Source organism: Sabethes cyaneus, chromosome 1 (genome assembly GCF_943734655.1).
Source record: "Sabethes cyaneus chromosome 1, idSabCyanKW18_F2, whole genome shotgun sequence".
Taxonomy (NCBI): Eukaryota; Metazoa; Arthropoda; class Insecta; order Diptera; family Culicidae; genus Sabethes; species Sabethes cyaneus.
The window spans coordinates 111,420,767-111,446,807 of NC_071353.1; the positions used below are offsets into that span (position 1 = coordinate 111,420,767).

Sequence of the window (26,041 nt, forward strand, 5' to 3'; positions counted from 1 at the left end):
CTAGTTCATTTTTAAACATTGAATCTAGTCCAAATTGATGTCCTGAGGGTGAAACGTCACACATTGTATCCACATTGGCGACTACGAAGTTGCTAATATTTGTTTGGTTTTTGCGTGAGAAAAAAGTGAAGGAATTATTTTTGCTTTTGTTTTCACGCAAGTTTTGACAATGGGTTTTCGAGTATGTGCGAACAGGATTCAAAATCTCTTTAGCTTTCGCAGTTGCGAATAGGTACTGCAAGAATTTTTCGGAACTGTTGTCTTACACGGAAACACGGCTGAAGGGATGTGCATGTGAAGTAACGCAGTAATTCTCAAAGTGAGGAAAATCAGCGAATTGTTTTGAATGTTTCAATTGCTGTTTTGCGTCAGTTAGTTGCCTATAACGACTTACTATTCAAGAGTCAAGCAATAATTTCTTTCGAAAATGATGGAGAAGACAAGGCAGAAGGGCTGGGATCCGTAGTGGTGCTAATGTTTATTTGACCGTCAACCCAGCATAAGGCAATAAGGTACAAAACATTTTGCAAACAACTTAATCTCACTTAGTAGTCTTAATTCATTAAAATGAATAAAACGATCTGAAAAATTATCGACTTGCAAAAATTTCAAAATTCTATTGAACTTTTGAGTTTAAAAATTTCAAACAATTAGCGAATTAGCTGAAGTGCAGTCGTGACCCAATTAACGGATTCAGGCTGTACTCCGATTCTGGCACTGGTAAAAATATTTGTTTTTGGCATCACAAACTACACAAAATACATACCAAAAATATGATACAATTATTTGGCACTATTATTTACTTAACGCTATTTTACGCCATGGCGCGCCACACATATGTCAATATGGTGTGAAAGACAAGTCAAGGTTTCTTCGCAAAAACCCGCCCAACGTAGTTCTACGCCAGCTACGCGGTTGTGTCTGAAATACAACCTTTCTGATTTTTTGGGTAAGGAGGGGAAAGAGTGGAAAGGATGGGGGGTAATAGGTAGCTACGGTTAACAAGTTGCCGTTATGACTCCTATCTTTTGTCCAATGCTGGAAGGTGCATGGGTCGAACCAAGCTATAATCAGAGATTATAACCGGATTTGAACCCACAACACAACACCTGCCAGGGCGTGTGGCTCGCTGGTACCCGTGTACCTTTGAACCATAGAGGCAACGCCCTGGCAGGTGTTGTCGGTTCAAATCAGGAAGGAGGGGTCTCTAATCATCACTAAAACCTTCGCTGGCCCCAAAAACCTCTACATGCAAATTTTCACGCCGATTGGTTCAGTAGTTTTTGATTCTATAAGGAACATCCCGACAGACAGAAATCCATTTTTATATATAAGATGGATATAATCGGTTGAAGCGAAGAGGTGCATCGATCTTTTATTCAACGGTTTACTTTCAGGACACCAACTTTGTCTAGATTTGATGTTCAAATGATAAGATCGAAGCGAAGGCTACCAAAGCTTACAGCATGCATCTAGCATATTCCATATTCTCCTTGATCAGTATCCGATTGAATTATGCCATCGATCCTGTAACTCGAAAATTCTAGTTCTTCTGAATACTCTTTCATTTTATTCTTTTTTATTTTTTTTTTGAATGGGTTTTCTTGTAGTAATGAAAGGAGGATCTGAGGAATCTAAAGCTCTAAAAAATACATCTGTCATATTTGCAACTCGCGAATTTTTCCTACCACGTCTGAGTCTATTTTTATAATATTTGATACTAGATTCGGCTCCTTGCTTCAAGTGACAAAGTGACAAAGTGGTCAATATGAATGATGAATACACCAAAATTTTTTGTTGTTGCTAACATATAATACCAGCGATAATATTTCAAATATATCGCATAAGTTCGCCACAAAGCTTGGGAAATGCTTCAATATCAATGTTCTCCTTACTGTACTGTTAATGATGATGAGAATGGTTGCTAGATTTTTAACTAAGGTTCAGTTAATATTCAAGGCATTCGTCAGTTTTTCAGGATGTGAAAACATTTTACGACATACAACTCTAGTCGTAGTGCTTCCACTAGCGCCTTCTTTAGGCATATCCACACGGATCTTGAATATGTTTAATGGCCCTCCTTGTACTTCGTTTAACCTCTTCTTTTGCCGCTTCAGTCTTTGCTTGCCAAACTTTCAAGTTAATCTTGTAAGAAATATGGAGTAGATTCACTAAAATATTAATCGATGTGTTTTTATTTTTGTGAGCAGTATTTTTCTGCTGATTCTAGAAGAACAAGCTCACTGTTTTTCGAACTTCCAGCAGTAGAACGAGCAATTTTACGTTGTCTTTGTAAACATGCTTGCTTTCATCGGTCGACTTCTATTCGACTGGCCGGTTCAGGCTCTTCGTCTAATCAACTAGAATCCAGTTGAAAAGGTCCATTGATCCACACTGTTGCATATTTTTTCAAATGAGTTTTGTTCCTTCATTATTTTGAAAATTTCTGATTAAACTTAGCTTTCAAGTTTTTCAACTTCTTTTCTTCTTATTTTTGAAGTAGGACTACTTCTTTGATTTCTATATTGGGGTGCACTTTAGAAAAACGAAAAGGGAACATGTAACGAAAAGTGGTTATGGTTTGCACGCTTATAACTCAGTCACCCGTCAACAGATTCTAGAGATATTGGTATCAATCGATTGGAAATTTTTCAAAAAATCCATAACAATACAATAGATTCCAAGTTTCCCAAACAGACGTTTAATAATTGAGAAAATATTAGACGTATATTCATTATTTCATTATTTTCATGTTTTTGCCTTCCCACGCCAATGCTTCCCTAGCACAGATGACAGAAATATATACGAGATGAGCTATGGGTTAAGCTGACCTTTGATTGTATTTAATTTACGCTCTATAGAATCCGCTCGAAAATTGTTGAGCTTCAGTGGGTGCTGCTTGCTCGGAATAAGGCATCGAAGACATTCAAATTCACCAAGCAAGACGCCAACAATCCGAAGAAGCCACCGACTCGCCCGCCAGCGAACGATATGGTTTTTGCTGCTATCAATACCCAGTAAAATCAATGGATCCTCGCTGCAAGCCGTTAGAAGTAAATCGCCGCTAGCCACAATTGTGACGTTCCAAGGTTGGACACGTTTGTGAAAAAGGTTTCGAAATTAGCTGTCGAAAAGCTGGTCCAAACAAAAAGAACAGGCGCTTCCGATTTGTTCAAGGTTGATAAAACGGACGAAAACAATATCTTTGCTAACTGCTGCAAAGGCGGCTCCGATTAAAGCTGTACTACTGGATGCGTAAATATGCGGGTGCCCCCGAACAAAAATCTACTAAGCCAATGAAAACCGTAGCAAAGGCACCGAAAGCCCCAGTCAAAGGAAATCGTTCCAGCGGAGAAGGTGCCCGAAAAAAACTGTTGCCTAGATGTAAATTTCCTTGATTTGCATTACTAATATCTGGTAGAAAACAATCAGTTCTTTTAAGAACTACTGAATAAAAAGTATACGAAGCAGTTAAATTGATTTTTCTCACATTTTAAAGTGATGTTGGCAGTTTAGTATAAGCGTTCGAAGTACGAGCCCGTCAGAAATTACATGTTTAAACTGTATTAAGACAAACCTTCCGAAGAATATTTCTGAACAAAATTGCTCATATACCTACACATGCAAAATAATACGAATTTAAGATTCTTTCTAAAAGCATGAAACGAGTAAGCCACATTATCTGGCAAAAGAAAACTGCGCCACTTCGTAATTCGAGACTAAGCGTTTAGTGAGAAAATCGAATTGCATCTTCATTTATATATTAGGCCCTAAAAAGGGCTAATTGTTGTATAGTTACAGAAGCCTGACCAGATTTTACTATAGGCCGGTATACTTTGGTACCTTCCGAGACGGCGCGCTTGGCAAACTCACCCGGCACAACCACACACAACTGTGAGTGCACATCTGCCATGCCCGTTGCCGTGCCATCCCTGTCGGCATTAAATGAAAGAAAATGGCGTTGCTCTCCTAGTGGCGTGGCTTCTTCTTCTTTTTCCTATCGCGCTTTGCGGCCTTTCCACTGGTTTTCGGTGGCATGAAGACGATGCTTCATATTAGGTTGCTCTGCAGAAACTGGTAGCTCTTCAGTAAGGAAGCACCGGACACCGGTTTTGTTCAAACAATGTACGGTTTCGTTGTACGTTGTACCGCCTTTCTTTCGTGTCTATGATTCTCTACCCTACGTTGATCCGCCTTTGTTACAACTTGCTGCCGTTTGCTCTGGTATATAATCAGAAGTAAGCCGGCGAACGGCATCATTTTCGCATTGGCATCGGTCGGTACGGTACAGAGCAGACAGCAGAGAGTTGCGGTTATATCTCCTTCACTGGACTCGGCAAACTGGTAAAACGCAGCGCAGCGGCAGTAGCAGCAGCAGCAGCGGATCATTGTTTGGTGTAGAGTGCGCCGAAGGCGTTGGTACCGGAGCATCGATCTATTATCAGCTGTATTAGAATATTTGGTTGCGGGAGCGGAAGAGCTTCAATCAATGGAAAATGCTCTGTTCGGTAACCATTGTCACCATTGCCCTGGGAGGTGTTGTTTCAAACATTCAAGCCATTCTGCTGGCCGGATTTTCAACCACATAATTTACCACAACCCGTCCTTTTTAGGACGAACGAATTTGTTTATGAAGAGATGAAAATTTTCTAAATTTTCTATACTAAATTTCTTTAATTAAATTTCCAAATGTCGCTGATTCTTTAAATCATGAATTTCTTCTGATTTGATCTATAAAACGTTAAATATGTGGTGACTCACCATGCGGTTTTCTAACTCATGACGTTGCTTTAATTTTATTTTTGCTAAAAATTTTTGCCTTCCCACGCCAACGCTTCCCTAACACGGATGACAGAAATATATAGGAGAAGAGCTATGGATTAAATTCCCTTTGAATCAAAGGGATCAAAGTTTGATTGTATTTAATTTACGCTCTATAGAATCCGCTCGAAAATCGTTGAGCTTCAGCTGTTCTTCCCCGGAATAAGGCAACGAAGACATCCAAATTCACTAAGCGAGACGCCAATAAACCGAAGAGTCAACGGATCCTCGTTTCAAGCCATCTAGAAGTATATCGCCGCCAGCTACAATTGTAACGTTTCAAGGTTCATTCGTGAAAAAGGCTTTGAAGTTAGTTTTCAACAAGAGAAAGCTGGTCCAAACAAAGAACTGGCGCTTCCGGTTCGTTCGACTACCAAACTTGCTAGCGAGAAGCAAGATTACTAAGTCAATGAAGACCATAGCAAAGGCATCGAAAACTCCAAAGCCAAAAGAAGTTCTAACGGAGAATGCGGTCCAAAAAAAGCTGCTGCCAAGCAGTAAATTTCTTCGATTTGTATTATTAACAGCTGGTAGAAAACAATCAGTTCTTTTAAGAACTACTGAATAAGTATATGAAGCAGTTGAATTGATTTTGCGAACGGCATCGTTTTCGCGTTGTTTGGGTTACAAATAATAATGAGAGTTACGATTTTATCTCCATGTCCGGACGCGGCAAAGGTGGTAAAATTTGGCAGCAGCCGATTATTGTTTGGTGTGGAGTGGAAATTACGCCGAGCATGTTGGATTCGACACATCGATCTATTTAAAACAAAGCTGCCAGACTGGTGTAGTATTTTGCTTACGAATGATTAAATTGAAACTTTCCTTGTTTACTTTGCTTGTTTATTATTTAGCTGCGAAAATAGTAAAACTTCTGCGACCTTGCCATTTCCAGCACACCACAGACGACCTTCATAGCGTAATGGCGAATTGCTGTAAATTACGGCATTACGAAACAAAATACAGATGCCAGCGGTCCAGTGCCAGTCCAGGCAGAATCGTAATCGTGTTCCCAGCCTTCCTTAACAAAACAGCAGCGTGTCCATGATGTAGTCGAAACAAATCATATCACATACACATGTGTATAAAGCTGCCTAGCGGAACCAGGGATGCCAGATTTTTGCAAAACATAATCTGCATCTACCCGAAACTGTTCGAAATAATTCCCCAAATCTGCACCAACATGTATCACATGTAAGAACACAATTCTTTAATGCGCAACTTGAGTATCTATTGACTATCTAATATGAAATTCATACAAATATCACCGGCTTTAGCATTGGGAGACGAATTGCACTACATTCGTAGTCCTACTTCAAGCCTGCGCCCGTGCCACTAGGCATGGACCCTTGTACTTTTTCTGTAATATGTCAATTTGGCAACCGAAGGCTTAGTTTCACGTAAACATTCACTGACAAGGACAGGACAAAAAGAACTCAATATACAGTATAGAGAAGTTCTCAATTGCATTCTTCTGGACTATAACAATATCCAATCAGCTTCATAAAGGAACGTGAATTGTTATCCGAAACGCAAGGCTTCTCTTCCATTCAAAGGCTCATAATCACTCTGAGGAAAAATCAGAATATCTCAGCCATCCAGCAAGTATCTGCAATAAGTTTGCATAACAATTTGTAGGGAATTTTTCAAGCTCTGCCCAAATAATCATTTTAGAGAACACATAGGAATACAATTACGTTAACGTGCACATAGACATAATAAAAAATAGTAATTTTAATTAGAAATGCTCTATTGAGTAGCCAAGCTAGGAGGTGCGATACTGGGTGATTCCCGGCTGCCTGATCTCAAAATCGAGATTTTGGGAAGACGGCGGAGCCACACGACCTTGTTGATAGGTAAGCATAAAATAAGTTATTTTAATTAGTTTTTGCGTTTTAGCTTATGAAGAATCTCCTGCTATATAGTAAAAACTTTGGCCAATACGAGTTTTAATACTGCACATGGATATTGGATACCAGAAGATAAAATTAAATTAATTATTAGAAGCACTTATGGAAACTAAAAGGACACAACTCTATTCCATTCGAAGGATACCCATGTATACCACATTTCATAAATAAACTAGAATCGGGAAGAGGGAGGGACCATCAGAGCACTTGTTTGAAGCGGTGGGCCTAGGGAGAGTGAAACAGTCAACTTTCTAGGGTTAATCTTGGCCCGATTGACAACACATCGTGGATAATGAGCGGGCTCGTCTCCCCACCTACTGGAGTCATTCTGCATTAAGACGGTTTATTCAACGATTGACTCAGGCGACTTAGCCCTTGGAAGGAGATTCTCTAAATCCCTGGTACGTGTAAGCGATGTTGCTTATCGACCAATTCCCTTTTGGCCCTTCATACAAGAGTTGGGAAGCATGACCAATCATTGAATATGTTCAACTCTTTCTGTCATGATAGGCTATGCTATGAACGAATGTTCTGCTAAGGCAGGTGGTAGTACCGTGGACCCCCGTTCGTTTGACCGTTTTTAATCTGAACACTTTTTAATTTGCACCCCGTTGTTTTGCACGACGTGCAAATTAAAAATGGTTCAAATGTCATTCTCAACATGACATCATATGCTTTGCAGACAATGCGCATAAACGCGATTTGTTTGTACTGATCTAGCATGTTTAATCTGTTTCACATTGCGTTTCCCAACGATTATGATAGAAATCCGATCGGAGAATGAAATATTCGCTGCTTCCAACTTCCAACTGAATCAAACCATCAAAACAATAACAAAGAGTAGGGCGACCAGTTCACACAAGTTCCAGCATGTTTAGGGTTGCTAGTTGTTCAAATTAAAAACTAACCCCGTCAGTTTGCATGAGGAATCGTTTAAACGAACGGGGGTCCACTGTACCATATATTCATATATTCATATTAACATAAGTTATTTTAATGATTTGTTTCGTTTTAGCTCATAAAGCAAGCACCGCCTACTGTACAGTGAAAACTCGGGCCGAAGAAAGTTTAAATAATGCTCATGGATACCAGAAGAAAAAATTAAATTAATAATGGAAGCACTCATGTAAACTCAAATGATGCAACTCTATTCCATTCCATTCGAAGGACTGCTGGTGAGATTGTTCTGTTATTGTCTATATATCTTCACATAATGTATATTGACATAACACATATTTTATTAAATTGCCATATACCATCATTATCGTAAAGGGGAAGAAGCATCAGGGTATCGAATGAAACGAAGACTGGATGAGGGATGTGGTAACCAGCACAAGTCATATAAGGTCGGAGAAGATTTTGACGCGCCCTTCTAGCACACAAATCATCACGCAAGATAAGTTTGCACGGCGAAGTTATGTATCTAGAAACCGGAAGTCTATGCTGGAAGGAGTGTCTTATATTCCCGTGGAATCATAAGCGACATTGCTTATAGATCCACATGGGCATGGGATTATTCTTAGGTTCCTCATTACCCCTTCTTCATGCAGAATTCTATATTACTCCGACAACGCCTCTTTGACAGTGCAAAAGTCACTCTTGTAGTTAGTAAGGGTACTGGTCGGAGGAATGTAATGAGGACTCTCCAGAGACAGCTATAATTGGAGATAGCACTGACATATCAGAAACGAGGTGAGTAATGTAGAGCTTTTAAGGAAAAATAAAACCCAATCACAACAGTGGTGTAATCGTCTCACTTTTCACCGGCTATCGAGAGTTGCGGGTGGGAGTCCCATCTGCCATAGAACCCAATATTTTCAGTTCAATCAGTTTTTGCATCACAAGTAACAATCAGTTTTTCCATCATAAGTAACAATTTCAAGTTTCATTATGTTCCACTAGTGTTCTTCATGACCAATTCCATAAAACCGCTAATAAAACTATGAGCTCCACCAGAACTTTCTGACGACCGCTATAAAACTGCCATCCGACCAACTGGCCCACTCTTCAGAAGGTTTTCATAACTTCTATAAGAACCAGGTCACAAGCTGAAGTAGTCTTATTATACCGATTATGCTTTTCGCTGCTTGACAGCTACCACCATAATTAAATAAAGCTTTTCGCTACAAAGCTATAAAGCATACAGCCTGCTCTGGTGAAATGCTAAATCCGTCCGGCAAGTTTGTTAATTTTAACATATATACGTGAGCAGAAAAGTTAAAGTTTTACTGTCAGATCATCCCGATCGATTTGGTTTGCAGTGACCATAATAAAATATCCTATAGAATAATTATTAAATTTTAAAATTAAAATTAAAAATTTAAAAATTAGTTTCCCGCACATGGGCATGAAATTGTATCATGCAAATTGACATGATAGATACAATCAAGGCGCCATCGAAATTATGCAATTTTTGAAAACTGGTTGTTTTAACAACATAAGTATATTCAGCTAGTCAATCTCAATTTCTAGAAAAATCAATTTAGTGGCTTTCTGTGACAGGAAAACTGAGTAATAATAACTTTCTTTTTGCAAAATACTGTATCTTGAACTCTAATGTTCTTTATTGTCATTGTGTTACCATTTCAATAGCTCTATCTAACTAACAGATTTATATCGGTTTGACAAGCAACTTATTACGGTTGCCAATCAATTTTGATTGGTGCGCCATATTGTATTGATACGCCACACGTATGGTAAGTTTATAAGAGACGTGGTAATATAAACAACCACAATGAATTTGCTTTATTAACAGTTTCATTGTGGTTACATAGCTAGCTACTAGTGTATTTGACTCGTATGCTCTTGGTATGGCGCAATACCTTAATAAAACCAGAGGTAATGATTAACACCGCAATAAAACCCATATACAATTCATCAAGAAAAACCAAGTGGCTTTAGAATTGTTACTTGGGATATTTACTCGCTTTCCAAAAAGGCACCACTAGTGTGTTTAAACGAAAGGTGTTGTGCACTATCTAGTATGGAGGGCAGTAGAAACATTATCAACAGAGCAGAAATTTGATAGCTGCGATAAACTTGGCACATTGTAAGAATGTTCGCTCAAACTGGTTCTTAGCCAAGAAAGCAAAGCCTAGGTGCTACATTTCGTTTTCGAAACTTAACCTTCTACTTTCATTCGACAGACTGCGCAGCAAGCTGAAACAATACAAGACAATTACTGGGCTAGTGCTACGATCCTGATGACTTTAACAGCCCCTTCTTCTTCTTCTTCTTCTTCTTCTTCTTCTTCTTCTTCTTCTTCTTCTTCTTCTTCTTCTTCTTCTTCTTCTTCTTCTTCTTCTTCTTCTTCTTCTTCTTCTTCTTCTTCTTCTTCTTCTTCTTCTTCTTCTTCTTCTTCTTCTTCTTCTTCAGCAGCAGCATAGAGACGGGGTGGCTCGTGCTGTTTCAAGCACTCGTCTCCATTCAACTCGGTCTTGGGCCACTGGTCGCCAATTTCCTAGTCGTCTCAGAAGTCGCCAATCGCTTTCGACCTGGTCGAGCCATCGTGCACGTTGGGCCCCCCTGTTCCTGGTGCCGGTGGGGTTGTTGAAGAGGACTATTTTCATCGTACTGTCGTCCGGCATTCTTACGATGTGTCCGGCCCACCGTAGCCTGCTTACTTTCGCTAGATGTACGACGGGAGTCTCCCCAAGCAGTGCCTGTAGCTGGTGATTTATACGCCTCCGCCACTCTCCGCTTTCAGTTTGTACTCCGCCAAATATTGTCCGCAGCACTTTCCGCTTAAACACGGCAAGGGCGCGTATGTCCTCCGTAAGCAGCGTCACGGCTTCAAGTCCATAAAGAACTACCGGTCTAATAATGGTTTTGTACATTGTTAGCTTCGAGCGGCGGCGTATGCTTCCTGATCGTAGCGTTTTACGAAGGGCAAAGTAAGCCCGATTTCCCGCTTGGATGCGCCGCTGGATCTCCTTACTAGTGTTGTTGTCCGCGGTCACCAGCGATCCCAAATACACGAACTCCTCTACCACTTCTAGTTCGTCGCCGTCAACGGTTACCGTCCGTGGGAGGCGCGCATTTGTTTCCTTTGAGCCTCTTCCTTTCATGTATTTGGTCTTCGACGCAATTATTTTTAGCCAATTCTCCTAGACTCCGCTTTCAGTCTGGCGTAGATTGCCTCCGCTGTCGCAAAGTTCCTGGCAATGATATCGAAGTCATCTGCAAAGCCTAGAAGTTGGCTACTCTTGGTAAAAATCGTGCCTCTCGTTTCGATGCTCGCTCGTCGGATCACCCCCTCAAGAGCGATGTTGAACAGCATGCAGAATAGACCGTCACCTTGTCTCAACCCTCGTCGCGTCTCGAAGGGACTCGAGAGTGTCACAGAGATGCGTACGAAACACATCACTCGATCCAATGTAGCTCTGATCAGTCGCGTCAGATTGTCCGGAAAACCGTATTCGTGCATTATCTGCCATAGCTTGTCTCGATCAACTGTATCGTATGCTGCTTTGAAATCAATAAAGATGTGATGCGTGGGCACGTTGTACTCCCGACATTTCTGCAAGATCGGTCGGATAGTAAAAATTTGGTCCGTAGTTGTGCGAGCCCCCATGAAACCCTATAAATCCCTACGAAACCTTGTGCTATCGGTGACAGCCGGCGTAACAGGATCTGGGAGAGTACCTTGTAGGCGGCGTTTACCAGCGTAATACCACAATAGTTGCAGCAGTCTAGCCGATCACCCTTTTTGTAGATGGGACAAACCACTCCTTCCATCCATTCCTCCGGTAGCTTTTCCTCCTCCCAAATCCTCGAAATAACCCAGTGTTAACAGCCCCTTCCACCTGAGATTCGAACGTACGACGATTGGCTTGTTAGACCAGTGTCGTACCTAGAGACCATCTGGAAAACTTAGATTCTTAGCAATATTCCAATTGAGACGAGACTAAAAGGTGCGTCTGGGGCATCTCAGAGGTAGAGAATCATATTTTAGGACCAAAATCTTTCAGACTTACCAGTCTATCATCAGTGTATTGTATCAACTTGTAAACCCTGTTTAGTGTACCTTTACTATTGAGTACCATTGAGGACGAAAAAAGAAAAGGTTACTCTCAGGAAAAATGCACTATGCACATTTCTTGATATTGAAGGGGTCTTTGACAACATTGTGCACATTTTTATTCGATCAAAATAAATTATTATTTATTTTTGGTTTTAGTGCAGAAACCAGCAGCACACAGCCTACAAATAGTAATAATAACAAACAAGTTGGCGCTTCCAATGCTCAACATTAAAAAACAGAAAAATGTCCGTGGAAACTAGTGATTAATCGATAAAAAGATCCAAAAATAGTATCGTGAATGAAATATAGTACACGATATGGGAAAATTAAACGCACTTTCCTTAATAGCACATTCGATTGAAAACCGCGATCTAGATGGAAAACCATAAAAAAATTAAGAGTGGCACAGCAATTGTGAGTCCATATGGGCGGTTCGTCACACTCGCGTTGCCTTGCTGGGCAGCTAGCAAGCGGGCGATTTTGCACAAATGTTTTTCCCTAATCGAAAAAAAATCGAAAACAATTCCCACCCAGCGATTCGGCAATTGGACTAGAGGGAAAATTATTACCCACAGAAGCGGAAAAAAAACAAACAAACCAAACCACTCTAATTTCTAACCCCGAGCGAGCTCGATTGTTTCCTGCCCATAGATCCGATGAACAATACAGAAAAAAAGATCGGCGGCCAATATCCGACTAGGTATATGTTTTGCGGTCAGTATTCATTTTTTCCCATCCGCATTGTAGGAAATTAACTGCAACTAATGTCCCAATCAATTTCTCTAATCGAAAAAAATCAGTTCAATTAAGCTGCATATTGCCCGTTGTTGGGTGCGGTTCGATTGAAACTTTCCAAGGCCGCAATTTCGGAACGCCGCGCGTAATCAGTTGCCGGCGTACGGAGCTCGAAGCTTTCCCAAGCACAACCAGCATTGAACGGTAAGGTACATTAAGCTCTATTATGGTTAAGAATTTTGAGACTCGGCTTCCGCATGATTGCGCAGAAAAAATCTTCTACTGCAGAACGTAATAGAAGGCATTACCAACAACCAACTAAACGCCATGCCCAGAACGCCGCAAATCGTCGATGACGTGTGCAGTTTTGGGTTGTAGTTCTTTTGCCCATGCACCTGTCGTTTTCTCCGTTGATCGTGGAATTTTTAGTTCGATGTTTTCCGTCGTTCCACTGTCCGCTTCGGCCGCCGCTTCTCGCCTAGCACCGAGCGGAGTTCAGAATTGTGGCTGGTTGCTGAACTTTTACCGAAGGTTGTGGTTTGCCACCGTCGTGATGGATGCCATCTGTTGCCCCGGCCGGCCGGCGCAGCGCACTCAACGCCACGGAAGGATTCCTGCGTGTGTGTAATCGAGAAAGTCTCCCGAGAGAGGGCCTGTGTAACAATCTTACCAACAAGAGTGCAAGAGGTTGGACCGTAAAAGTGGGTATGCTTTTTAATATTCATGACCTTTTACACTTCGGTTGAAATCGACACTCAACCGAAAGGAAATTGTGCATTTGGGAAGCTTTCTACACTGTAAAAAGAAGAGCATAACAGTGAAGCGCAGGCCGAATCATGTCCGCTAGTGTGTTCAAACTTTGAAAGAAAAACATTCAAACAAACCCTCCAGAATGAAATTAGGGCCAAACGATTTTTCACAATTGTGTTGTACTTGTAAATAGAATTGCGATTTACAAGTAGCAATTGCTATCAAATATTAAGTGAAATACACGTATTTACAAAAGAACAAGCGATTTCAAGTACAATTTACTGTGCCATTTTATGTACAATTTCAAGTCTTATTTAGTTTCAATTTCACCTCCGATTTTAAGTTTTATTTCAAATACAATTTAATGTCCGATTCTTAGGCCAATTACAAACAAAATTGAGATCCAATTTCAATATCCCATTTTAAAACCAATACCTAATCTTATTAAAATACAATTTTATCACCCATTTCAATTGCAAATTTAAGTTCCATTAAGCTCAAATTCCAAGTCCAATTTAAATCCTATTTTGAGCCTAATTCCAAATCTATTTTAATTATAGTTTCACCTCCGATCTGAAGTTCAATTCAAGTCTAATTTTAATCCAAATATAATGCCACATTTTAAGTCCAATTTCGTGTCTAATTCCTATTCCAATTTTGAAGTTCAATATCAAAATTAATTTGAAGTGGTATTTCCAGAGCAATTTTAAGTAAAATTCGAAGTTCACTTAAGGTCGTAACTTGCATAGAAAAAATTTTGCCAACCTACGACTACACGACAATTTTTAGGACAATCCATGCTTTTGCAAGGTCGGTGTCCCACCTTCTGTTTAGGTTTGGGCACGCCAGTGCAAATCGTCGTCGGCATCAGCAGCACTTGAGCCAGGGTGACTCGTGCTGTTTCAAGCAATCGTCTCCATTCAACTGAATTTTGAGCAACTCGTCGTCAATTTCCCAGTTGTCCCAAAAGTCGTAAATCGCTTTTGACCTGGTCGAGACATCTTGCACGTTAACCACCCCTGTTCCTGGTACCGGTGGGTTTGTTGAAGAGAACTGTTTTTGTTGCACTGTAGTCCGGCATTCTTACGACGTGTGCGGCCCACCGTAGCTTACTGACTTTCGCCGGATGTACGATGGGAATCTCTTCAAGTAGTGCCTGTAGCTCGTGATTCCGCCATTCTCCACTTTCAGTTCCAAATATCATTCTTCAGTTTCCGCACTTTGCGGAAATACCTTCCAGTCGAACATGGCAAGGGCGCGTGTGTCTTCCGTGAGCAGCGTCACGGCTTCAAATCCACAAAGAACTACTTGTCTAATAAGGGATTTGTACATCGTCAGCTTCGTAAGGCGGCGTATACTTATTGATCGTAGCATTTTGGATCTTGGATCTTTGCATCTCTTTACTTGCGTTGCTGTCCGCGGTCACCAGCGGTCCCAAATACACAACCTCATCTACCACTTCTAGTTCGTCGCTGTCAACGGTTCCCGTCCGGTCCGTGGGATGCACACGTTTGTTTCCTTTGAGCCCTTTTGCTTTCATGTATTTGGTCTACGACGCATTTTTAGCCCAAACCTCCTAGACTCCGCTTTCAGTCCGGCGTAGATTGTCTCCACTATCGCGAAGTTTCTGGCTATGGTATCAAAGTCATCTGCATTGCCTAGGAGTTGGCTACCTTTGGTGAAAATCTTTCCTCTCGTTTCGATGCCCGTTCGTCGGATCACACCGTCAAGAGCGATGTTGAACAGCATGCAGCATAACCGTGTTCGTCCATTGTCTGCCATAGCTGGTCTCTATCAACCGTATCGTATGGTGCTTTGAAATCAATAAAGATGTGATGCGTGCGCACGTTGGCTCCCGCCATTTCTGCAAGACCTGTCAGATGGCAAAAAGTTGTGCAAGCTTCCATGAAATCCGCCTGGTAATTCGTTACGAAACCCTGTGCTGTCGATGAAATCTTGTGAAACAGGATCTGAAAGAGTACCTCGTGGGCGGTGTCTACCAGCGTTATGCCGCGATAGTTGCAGCAGTCTAGCTGATCACCCTTTTTCTAGATGGAATAAATCACTCCTTCCATCCATTCCTCCAGTAGCTTCTCCGCTTCCCAAATCAACGAGCGCAAATACACTATCTATAAAACAAAGACTATACAACTATACTGTGTAAACTTTCCCTTTTTACCACAAAAAAGCAAAACCTTGGGCTTAAGCGTCTTTTTAAGACTTGACCATTTATCGACAGACTTCACATCCGGCTATTAAAATACAGGACAGTTACGAGGCTGGTGCAACAATCCTATTGGCTCTATCTTGCAGCACCGCCTAGCCGAGACTCGAACATATGACGACTAGGGATGGGAAAACTATCATTAACTACTGATAGTTATCAGTAACCAATTACATCAACAAGTATCAGTAAGGTTTCGCTGTTATTGATATGTACAGTATAATCAATATATATAGAATGCCAGTGTCGCTGGTGTTTCATGGATATTTTGGTGGCAAACATGTTGCTGGTTCGTGTCTTGGATACGGGAACTACATTGTCAAATTGCCCAATAGAAAATTTTCCTGCCGACGAAATACCTTAAAACGACCAAATCGGGTGATTTATCCTACGTGATTTACGAAAAAGCAGAAAGATTTTTTATTGGGTTGCCTTTTTAGTTTGACAATCAGATTCCCGTTTCGAATCGATCACTCACACATATGCGCATACAATGTAAATACATAATTTTCAAATGTGTGATGTTTACCACGAGCACTGCAGCGACACTGGCATTCTATATATATTGATTCTACTATATGTACTGATATATTTACATAGTCTCGTTAGAAAAATTAGTTAGATTAAACTTATTGGTCGTTAGTTGCGTACGATAAACGGGGATGGCACAATATATCGTTGTCATCGTCAGCAGCCTAGAGCCGGGTAGCTGGTGCTGTTTCAAGTAGTCGTTTTCATATAACTCGACCTTGGGCCACTCGCCGCCAATTTCCCAGTCGTCTCAAAAGTCGCAAATCAGTTTCGAACTGGTCGAGCCATCTCCCGTTCCTGGTGCCAGTGGGGTTGCTGAAGACAACTATTTTCATCGTACTGTCGTCCGGTATGTTCGGTCCACCGTAACCTGCTGACTTTCGCCACATGTGCGATGGGAATCTCTCCAAACAACACCTGTAACTCGTGATTCATACGTCTCCGCCACTCGCCGCTTCCAGTTCATACCCCGCCAAATATCGACCGCAGTACCTTTCGCTCGAATACGGCAAGGGCGCGTATGTCCTCCGTGAACAGCCTCACGACTTCAAGTTCGTACAGAACTACTGGCCTAATAAAGGTTTTGTACATTGTCAGCTTCGTACGGCGGCGTATGCTTAGCGTTTGCTTAGGTAGCGTTTTGCGAAGGCCAAAGTAGGCCCGATTTTCCGTTTGAAAGCGCCGCTGGATCTTCTCACTAGTGTTGTTGTCCGTGCTCACCAGCGATCCCAAATACACCGTGGAAGGCACGCATTTGTTTCTTTGGCCCCTCTTCCATTCATGTATTTGATCTGCGACGCATTTATTTTTAACCTGATCTTCCTAGACTGTTGCTTTCAGTCTGGCGTAGATTGACTCCGCCGTCGCAAGGTTCCTGGCTATGATATCAAAATCATCTTGTCACCTAGTCTCAACTCGCCGCGTCTCGAAGGGACTCAAGGGTGTCCTCGAGATGCACAAGAAACACATCACACGATCCGATGTAGCTCTGATCAGTCGTGTCAGTTTATCTGGTAAACCGTGTTCGTGCATTTTGTGCCATAGATGGTTTCGATCGACTGTATCGTATGCTGCTTTGAAATCAAGATGTGATGCGTGGGCACGTCGTACTCCAAACATTTCTGCAGGGTGGTAAACATCTGGTTCGTAGTTGCGCAAGCCCCCAAGAAGCTCGCTTGGTAAATTACAAAATAAACTTACAATGAATAACGCAGTAATAGGAACATATGACGACTGGCTTGTTTGACCAGCATCGTACCTCGAAACCAACTAAGCGGGGGTTTTGCCACATGAAGCGCCCAATTCATTTTAACTATCAGAGTGATGGGACTTCGACCTACATCTTCAGAGCAATGCGTCAACACGAATTTATTTCAAAAATCTGAAGAAACTTTAATGATACCCACCCCTATCTCTCAAATCGTTGTATTGTGCTCTGGTTTGGCCGCTGCTTGAAAACTGTACCTTCATATGGTGTCCTCAGCAGGTAACGTGGAACCTGCGCTTCTAACGAGTAATCCCTTGGCGTAATTCCGAGTGCCTCCTACCATACTCGAATCGGAGCCGTATTCTTGATCTGGACTCACTAGATTACTGACGAAAACTCATCAGGTTGCAAGCGTGGCTGAAGACATCATCGGTGAAATCGATTTATTGAATTTTCGTACTTCGCAACGGACTCCACGCTCTGCCGGCTTAAATGGACGGTTCAGAGTTACCCACAGAACCATTTCGCCTACCTATAGAATCATAACAATAGAAATAATGTTTTTATTCACTTAACAAAAAACCAATACAATCAGGTGACAATTGTCACCTAGGTGACTCGCTTTGTCACCTAGGTGACACGGTTTGTCACTTAGGTGACAGGGGTTTGTTGCTTTGGTAACACGGTTGTCACCTAGGTGACTCGACTCGCCGTGGCGAGTTACGGCGAGTGACAATAGGACACCGCCTCTAGTTTCTGATAATAAATAACAGAAGTTGGCGCAAGTGTTTCATCATGCGCCATGCGTGAGAGTATGCTTGAAACTATCAATGTTTCCCTGTTGAATACAACAGATGTCGTTACCTCGTAGCGCATAGTGTGAATGTCCGTAAAAGCTGAATTTTGCACGACAATAAATTTACTGAAATCAACACCCTTATTCTCTCATGCATCTCAGTTTCTTTTGTGTTTATCGCTAATCGTAATATAACGTTTGACACCTGAACCAAAAAATAGTTGGTAAACATTGTTTTTATTTATTGCGTTCATGTTGCGAAATTTAATTTTTTCGAATTGAAATGTCGCAAACATACTTTTCATAAAGCCCTATAAATGTATCTTTATAGGGCTTTAGCTTTTTAGGGCTCTCGGATGACTGGTAGTAAGATGCTATGGAGAGGTATAGGAAATGTTTGTTTTTTATCAAAATTAGGCAGAAATCATGAAAATTAAGTATAACAGAATAACTGAACCACAAATAAAATATGATTAGTGATGGTTTTTCAGGTAGGTAAACATAAATAAGTGAGAAATTTTGATTTTACTACCACTAGAAAAGCGCCATCTCTTGAAAAGCAACGGTTCGTATGGTGTCCTATTGTGGTATCGAGTCACGTGACTCGCAGAATAAGGGTGATTGAAGCAACGCTTAAGAAGTGGTGTACCGCTCCTTTTTATTCAAGCTAGACGATCCGCGGATACTCCACAAACTATTTTTGTTTTACAAAGGTTAGACTGAGAAAATAAAATACTGCAGATTTTCTCTGCAAGGTCAAGGTCCCAAATTTAAGCATACATAAATGTCTGGCAGGTCGGCATAGCTGCTTCCCAGGCCTTCTGGATCGCAGGTAGTAACGAACTCATGAAACCACAGCGGATTGAGCAAAAGAGAGACTCCTCAACCCCCTTATTATGCGTGCGACGCACTTCAAACTTCACCAACACTGGCGGGTTGAGTTATTTGTAGACACAAATTGTGGCTCTTCGTCTGTAGATTTTAGTCAAACCACCGGACGAAAAGTTTAATTCAACTTGTTTACTAACCGGGACGACGAAACCGTGCAGAATTATTTCTAGTATTTTTTAGAAAAACACCAAACTCACATACCAAAAATATGACGAAACCCGAAAAAAAATTTACGTTCAATTTTGTAGTAGAAACAATGCACCTACAGCAGTTTTTATTGTGAACATTGAAACTTATGGTAAATTTATTGTTAAAAATTCAAATTTTATTCATATTTTTGACTGAAGGTTTTGGAGCGTCTTAGTAGAATACGAAACCTAAAATTAAATAAAAAGAAAACTTATCCAATTTAATTCTGCTATGTATATTTTATTCACGACAGATACGTATTTCGCCTACGACTTGCAGGCTTCCTCAGTGTCTGTTTTCGAACTACAGACACTGAGGAAGCCTGCTAGTCGTAGGCAAAATACGTATCTGTCGTGAATAAAATATACTTAGTAGAATTACTGACGAACTGACTGTGTCATGTATATAGTATATAGAAGAAAATCCTTTAAGGCGGAACCGAAAGTGGCTAACGTTATTGTGTTAGTGCGACAAACACTGTACTGTACATCTCATGTGTTCGTTAAAAACCTAAACGTTTATTTGAATATTGCATTAGTATTGGTAATATATGTCAAATAGCGGAGCTTGCAAACATAAACAGCTGATTCGCAGCCAACCGCACTGACTACAAACATCCCGAAAAAGGGTTTGTTTTCTTTATCAAGGCATTCCGATTCAATCAAAATTAACAGCAGCAACGGCAGCAACTGAATAATGCGTAGGATCACTAGGATGTTCAATTAATCCGCTTGCATCAGATTGCCTTTTTGATTCCTGCGTTTGCGTTTTGTTTATTTACCTCACTCTAAGCTCATCGATGCGGCGAAAGTTGAAAGCTCTTTAAAAGCTCATTGATGTGACGAAAGTTTGATACTGTGTTGCTGCTTTTTCGGAAATCGCTAGTTCAACGAAATATGTGCGCAACCAAATATCTATTAACTAATTCCAAATTATACATTGGTCGCTTTTATGAACACGTAATGATCGATATGATCAGTCAAATTTATTTTCCATTAGCAATTATGTTTTGCTGAGCGTTTATTGATACATAGCAGATCGATAAATTGAATTACAAGTTTTAGGAAATTATAACAGCGCTGGAAACACTGATTACGTGGCGAAAGCGTGCTCTGCCAATACAGATGCATTTTTAAGGCGCAAAACAATACATGCTTCGAATGGTAGCCATTTACCCAGCCATCTTTGAGCCACTTTCGGTTTCCCCTTAAAAACCATCGTCCTACACATTTTGCTTGCTCACTAGCACCCTCTGTTATGCATGTTGCGGAGTAGCTTGCATTTGCAGGGTTTTACACTGTAGGGGTTTTACATTTGCAGGGTTTTATTTATTTACATTTATTTATTTACATGTATCAACAGACACAGTTGCCCTAATGATAAAAGAGTCGTCTTAATATTAAAATATTTTTTGTGCGTTGCACGTTACGGGACAAATGATAGTCGAAAACGGCTGACACTCTGTTGAACACTTTTTGCAAGCCTATAATTGCACTGTTAGCACCATAGTTAGTTCGTCGGAGCGGTAGACGTAGTGTTGGAACCATCCTTAAAGTTCTGGAGGGGGCGTTTATGTTTATCAACTGGAGGATGTCTGGGCAGTCGATACGGGCTGTTAAAACGTCTGCGACAGTCATTGCACGAGAGGTATCGCGGCGAAGCTGGAGTGTGTCGAGTCGAAGAGGTTGACAACGTTCCTCATAAGGAGTGACCTGCATAGGTTGTCTCCAAGGTAGAAGGCGTAGAGCATAGCGAACGAATCTACGTTGGATATTTTCGATCCGTAAAACAGCGTTGTTGTAGTGTGGATTCCACACTGACGAGCAATATTCGAGAGGAGATCGCACTAATGAGCAGTATAAGGCAGTAAGGCATTGTATGTTTCGGAATTCTCTTGTCATGCGAATAATTAGACCGAGCATTCTAGAGGCTCTAGACACAATGAATGACATGTGCTCTTTATAGGTGAGATGGCAGTCCAGTATTACGCCTAGGTCCTTCACGTGATCGACTCGTGGGAGCGGAGTTGAATCAAGCCTGTAATCAAAGTTCAGCGGCTGCAGTTTCCTGGTAAACGTCACTACTGAGCATTTTGATGGGTTGAGTAGCATGCGGTTTAGTGCACACCAATGCGCGAAAATGTTCAGTTGTTTTTGGAGGAGATGGGCATCGCCGATGCAGTTGATTTTCGAGAATAACTTCAGGTCGTCTGCGAACGCCAGTCGCGGGCAGTCGAGCAAGTTATGTACATCATTAAAATAAAGCAAGAAGACCAGCGGACCCAGATGGCTGCCTTGTGCAATCCCAGACGAGGCGGAGAATGGATCCGAGATCTCCTGACCGATCCTCACACGGATAGTTCGTCCTGTCAGATAGGATGTAAACCAGTTCAGCAAGCTCCCACAGAATCCGAGGCGGTCCAGCTTGGCGACGGCAATACGATGGTTGACTTTGTCGAAGGCAGCGGAGAGATCAGTATATATTGCGTCAGTTTGCGAACGTTCAGTGAAGCTATCAGTCACGTAATTAGTGAAACAAAGCAAATTCGTAGTGCAGGATCGCTTTGGGAGGAAACCGTGTTGCTCGTTGGCTAACGTTTGTTGGCAATGGGAGAAGATTGGCTCGATGATTACTAACTCGAACAGCTTCGATACAGCACATAAGGCTGATATTCCCCTGTAGTTATCGACTTTTGTTCGATCTCCCTTTTTGAAAACTGGGAACATATAGGCTTGTTTCCATGCTTCAGGAAAACGTCCGCTGGCCAGAGATAGGCGAAACAGATGTGAGATATACTATACTGTAGATTGTTTAAATTTATACGATTTTATACCGAAAACTCGAAACAACACTCGTGCGCCGCGGTGTAGCGATGTTGCGAAACATACTTTTTTGAAAAATAAGTAGTTGTTCGTCCGTTGTGGAAGGCCCTACGTTGTGTTTTCTAATTTTCCTTCCTGGCCTCTGCCAATTGTAGTAAACTGTACCGGGCAATTAAGGCCTGGTGAGTTTGGATCACTGAATCAGGGAATCAAGGGTTTCTTTATGTTCAGTTACTGAATAGTACACTGGTTTACTATACGAATTATATTCACTTATATCACAAACGGGGTAACAATTATGGAATACTGGCGGCTGCTGGTAAGCAGGCCGGCAGTGGCACTAAGTCAACTACATTTCATTCTAATCTAGCCACGTAACAGTGGTGGCAACAGAGACAAGTAGCAACTGGGCTACTGCATGTACTGAACAATACTAAGAATGATAATGAGAATGATAGTAACTGCTGACCAGCATCTGAGCTGGTTTATATAGATTTTAGTAACAATAGCGTGAGGCGCAACAAAGACTTATTCTTATACTAGAAGCGGGAATACATAGCGTGGCTTTCATGTAGGTCACTCACGAGTGACGACAGTGATACCGACCGTAGTACGGGCGGCGTGTCCAAACAGTAGTTTTTGAATGGACGATTGGAATGGAATCAATGGTAGAATCTCTGAAAACCATGAAAGTAATGGTAGACAACAATAAGTTTGATGGTTTGGTTATCTTTTCTGACCACAAATTTTATTGTTTTTACTGTATTTTGTATCCTACTGTTACAATAATTTTTATCTTCGTGTTATGGTTATTTTTTTCCGTGAAGGCATCTTATTATTTTACACCTATTTTTATAAAAATTGAAAATTTTTTATAGTAATTGAAATAGGATCCTTTTTCGAAGTACAGTGGACCCCCGTTCGTTTGAACGATTCCTCATGCAAACTAACGGGGTTCGTTTTTAATTTGAACAACTGGTAACCCTAAATATGCCGGCGCTTGTATGAACTGGCTGCTCTGCTCTTTGTTATTGTTTTGGTGGTTTGAATCAGTTGGCAGTTGCAAGCAGCGAACATGTTATTCTCCGATCGGATTTCTATCGTAATCGTTGGGAAACGAAATGTGAAACTGATTAAATTAGGATTAAACACGCTAGATCAGTACAAACCAATCATGTTTAGGTGCATTGTCTGCGAAGGCAAATGATGCCATGTTGAGAATGACATTTGAACCATTTTTAATTTGCAGCTATTGAATTACTTTACAAAATAAAAGATATTTGCCCTCACGACGATTCTGGCGAGTACAAAAGATACAACAAAACTTTTTCATCCAAATTTTAGATAATAACCAGTTCTACAAATGTCCCATATATAACATTGTCAAATTTTGCACAACGTATAGCTTCTCAAAAAATGACTGAACAGTTCTTTCACCATGCTGATATTATCTTTGATGTCTCCGGATTTCCTAAATACTCCCAATAAATTCACTACAGTCAGCGTTCTGCTTTTAATTTTGATCGAATTTCGTACCGTATCGTTTTTGTTTATGATGAAATCAAAAGCCTGAAGAAAGATGAGTTTCCTTTCAAATATTTATGTTTTATTGTAAAATTTCCGATCATTGTCGATTAATCGCGAAATGCGAATGCAGCATTCAAACGTTCTTGCTGCAAAATATAGAATTTTCTGTGCAATTGGCTGCTCTGACCATAAGTTCACACAGACAAATGCGCGCTGTCGTCAGTCGCTCTGATCAAACGTGTAGCGAACAAAGGGAAATGGGTGATAACGGTTGTGCAAATGTGATTGAAAACGGAAAGGAACCGGACCGCTGCAACAGAACGGCAACGGCTAGTGGGATACGGCCTTTACGCACGCGAAGAGGTCGATAGGGGCAAATGTTGGAATACATATAACCCATAAAATCTATCAAAAGATAAACAAAACCGTTTCGAACCACATGGGATTGCAAACAGTTATCGTATATACGCACACTTTGCCGCGTATACGAACACGCGATTTGTTGCTGCTGCTGTTGGTTTTGCCATGATGCTGTTGTAGGGTTTTTCAAACCGGGGGAAAACAAACCACTAACACAAACGCAAAGTAGCAAGCTCTATAGACCAAATAATCAAAGTGACGTAATTTGGCAGATACTGGCGCCCTTGTTTACATAAGAGACGGCCGAATCTAACAAAGATTTAGTTATTTAAAGGCAAGTTTGTTGCTTAAACAGCAATATGACTAAATTAAAAAAGTCATTTTGCCTGTAAAATGTTAAACACACACGCTACATTCGATATAAACGAAAAGGAAAAGGAGACACAAAGAGAATCTCTAATTGTTACTTAGGCCCTTTTGAAAAGTTACACGAGATTTGATTTGGCTTGACTTGGTTTGGTTTGACTACGCTTTCGATTGGCTAGGCGCAAACTGCGTGGTTATGCGTTTCTGCTCTAATGTGAGCGCATTTTTATTAAAATTCACGACTTAACAGATAGGGCATAAAGGAACAGTTACGAGCTGCATTTTTCTTACTAATAACCTCAGAATAAAAACTGATCTCGAAATAAAATTAGAATGACTACTAATTCCGTCTAAATGCGTTCCGACGGTTCCGACAGTCGGAAATATAACACGCCGATAAATGAAGATAAAATTAACAATAGGGCGAATGTCGCAAGCGTAAACAAACCGAGTGAGGGTTGATTTCCCTATGCTGGTCCAGCAAAAAGTAACTCTCACCCGGTTTGTTTACATTTGCGACATTCGCCCTTTTGTTAATTCTATCTAGAAATGATTTTCTTTCGGATTGCGCTCCACCGGCTTCACCGTAGCAGCTTGAACCAATACAAGCGCAGTTCTAATTTACCATCACCTCTCGTAGTCAAACGAGCTACCGTAGTCGGTGTATGTAGTACACAAAGTATACTCACTTGCATCGAATCAGCACTGATGATTTCGCCCTGGAAGCGGCGGGCCAGTTCGATGGAAAGTTTCGTTTTTCCAGTCCCGGTTGAGCCGAGAATCACTACCACTGGTTTCACACGCGACTCACTGGCCATGGTGGCAACACTAACGCCGAAAATTGAACGAAATTCACGCAAAAATCCTACCCGAATGCGGCGAGCGAACGCAGCGAGCAGCAGCATGTCAAACGACGAACGCGGTTTGTTTTGATTTTGCTTACCGACCGCACGGTATCAGCTGTGCTGTGTCTGTCAGTTTAGTGCCAGCGAAGTGTGGAGCGCTGAGCGCTGACGACACCAATACAACGGTAAAGCAAAATCAAGTGAGCCGGCCGGCCGGCAAGCTCGTATTTAACTTGTGTCTCATCATCTCGATCGATAGAATAAAAATATTTTTTTAATAATTAAATAGTAATTATTGTTAAATACGTTAGATAGTCGGATTGTGTCAATTGTGGAAATGATTCGAAACTTATTATTTTATCTATTCAAACAAAAATACAGATAATTTCAATTTCTAGAAATAATTTTAGCAGCTGTAAAACGAAGCTGCAATTAAAACAATTTAAAAATATAGTCCTGGCTATGACTTGTAACTATGGTAACACTGATATTTTCAAATATTATTTTTAAAAAACAGAAGTGGACAACAATAATTGGCAAATTAACCTTTTCACTTTTTTTCTGGAGATGGAGAGAAAGAGCTTCTTTAACAGCTCGAATTCCCGCCTTTTCAAATGGGGCCAACAAAGAAAGGTACCTACCAATGAATTTAATATTTTATATTCGAAAAATGGTTGGTTTGATCGAGATGCAGAAAAGTTGTAGATAGCAAAAAGCACCGAAGAAAGTAAGGAGGTGATGTTTGGAGGTAGATCGGAAGTGCGTAGTCCGATCGGTACGGACGTTACTGGCGGAGTGATGGACGTGGGCTTGGAAGACGACTTTAACTTCGACAATATGTCGCTGAAAAGATAATCCTAAACTCACAAACAAAGAATGAGAAGAGTTGTGTGGATATCCTTCCCGATCTGGCGCCGCAACCTGACGTCAAGGGGCAACCTGAGACCTCCGGCGATGCGGTCAAGCGACTCCAACTCGCAACGATGACGGCAGAAGTGGTATCGCAGCAGGAACTAATCAATCGATGAGGCGCAAAAATTGGCC

At 41.1% G+C, this 26,041-nt stretch overlaps 1 protein-coding gene across 1 annotated transcript in view; it reads right to left on the minus strand.

Moving 5' to 3' along the window:
* LOC128739939 (tRNA dimethylallyltransferase) overlaps positions 1–25,019 on the minus strand; it is a 430,275-nt gene extending 405,256 nt beyond the window's left edge. Inside the window, exon 1 of the mRNA XM_053835443.1 lies at positions 24,842–25,019. Within this exon, the coding sequence (XP_053691418.1) occupies positions 24,842–24,970 (129 nt within the window). The 5' untranslated portion in view covers positions 24,971–25,019. The remainder of the gene's footprint in view (positions 1–24,841) is intronic.
* Positions 25,020–26,041: the final 1,022 nt, after the last annotated feature.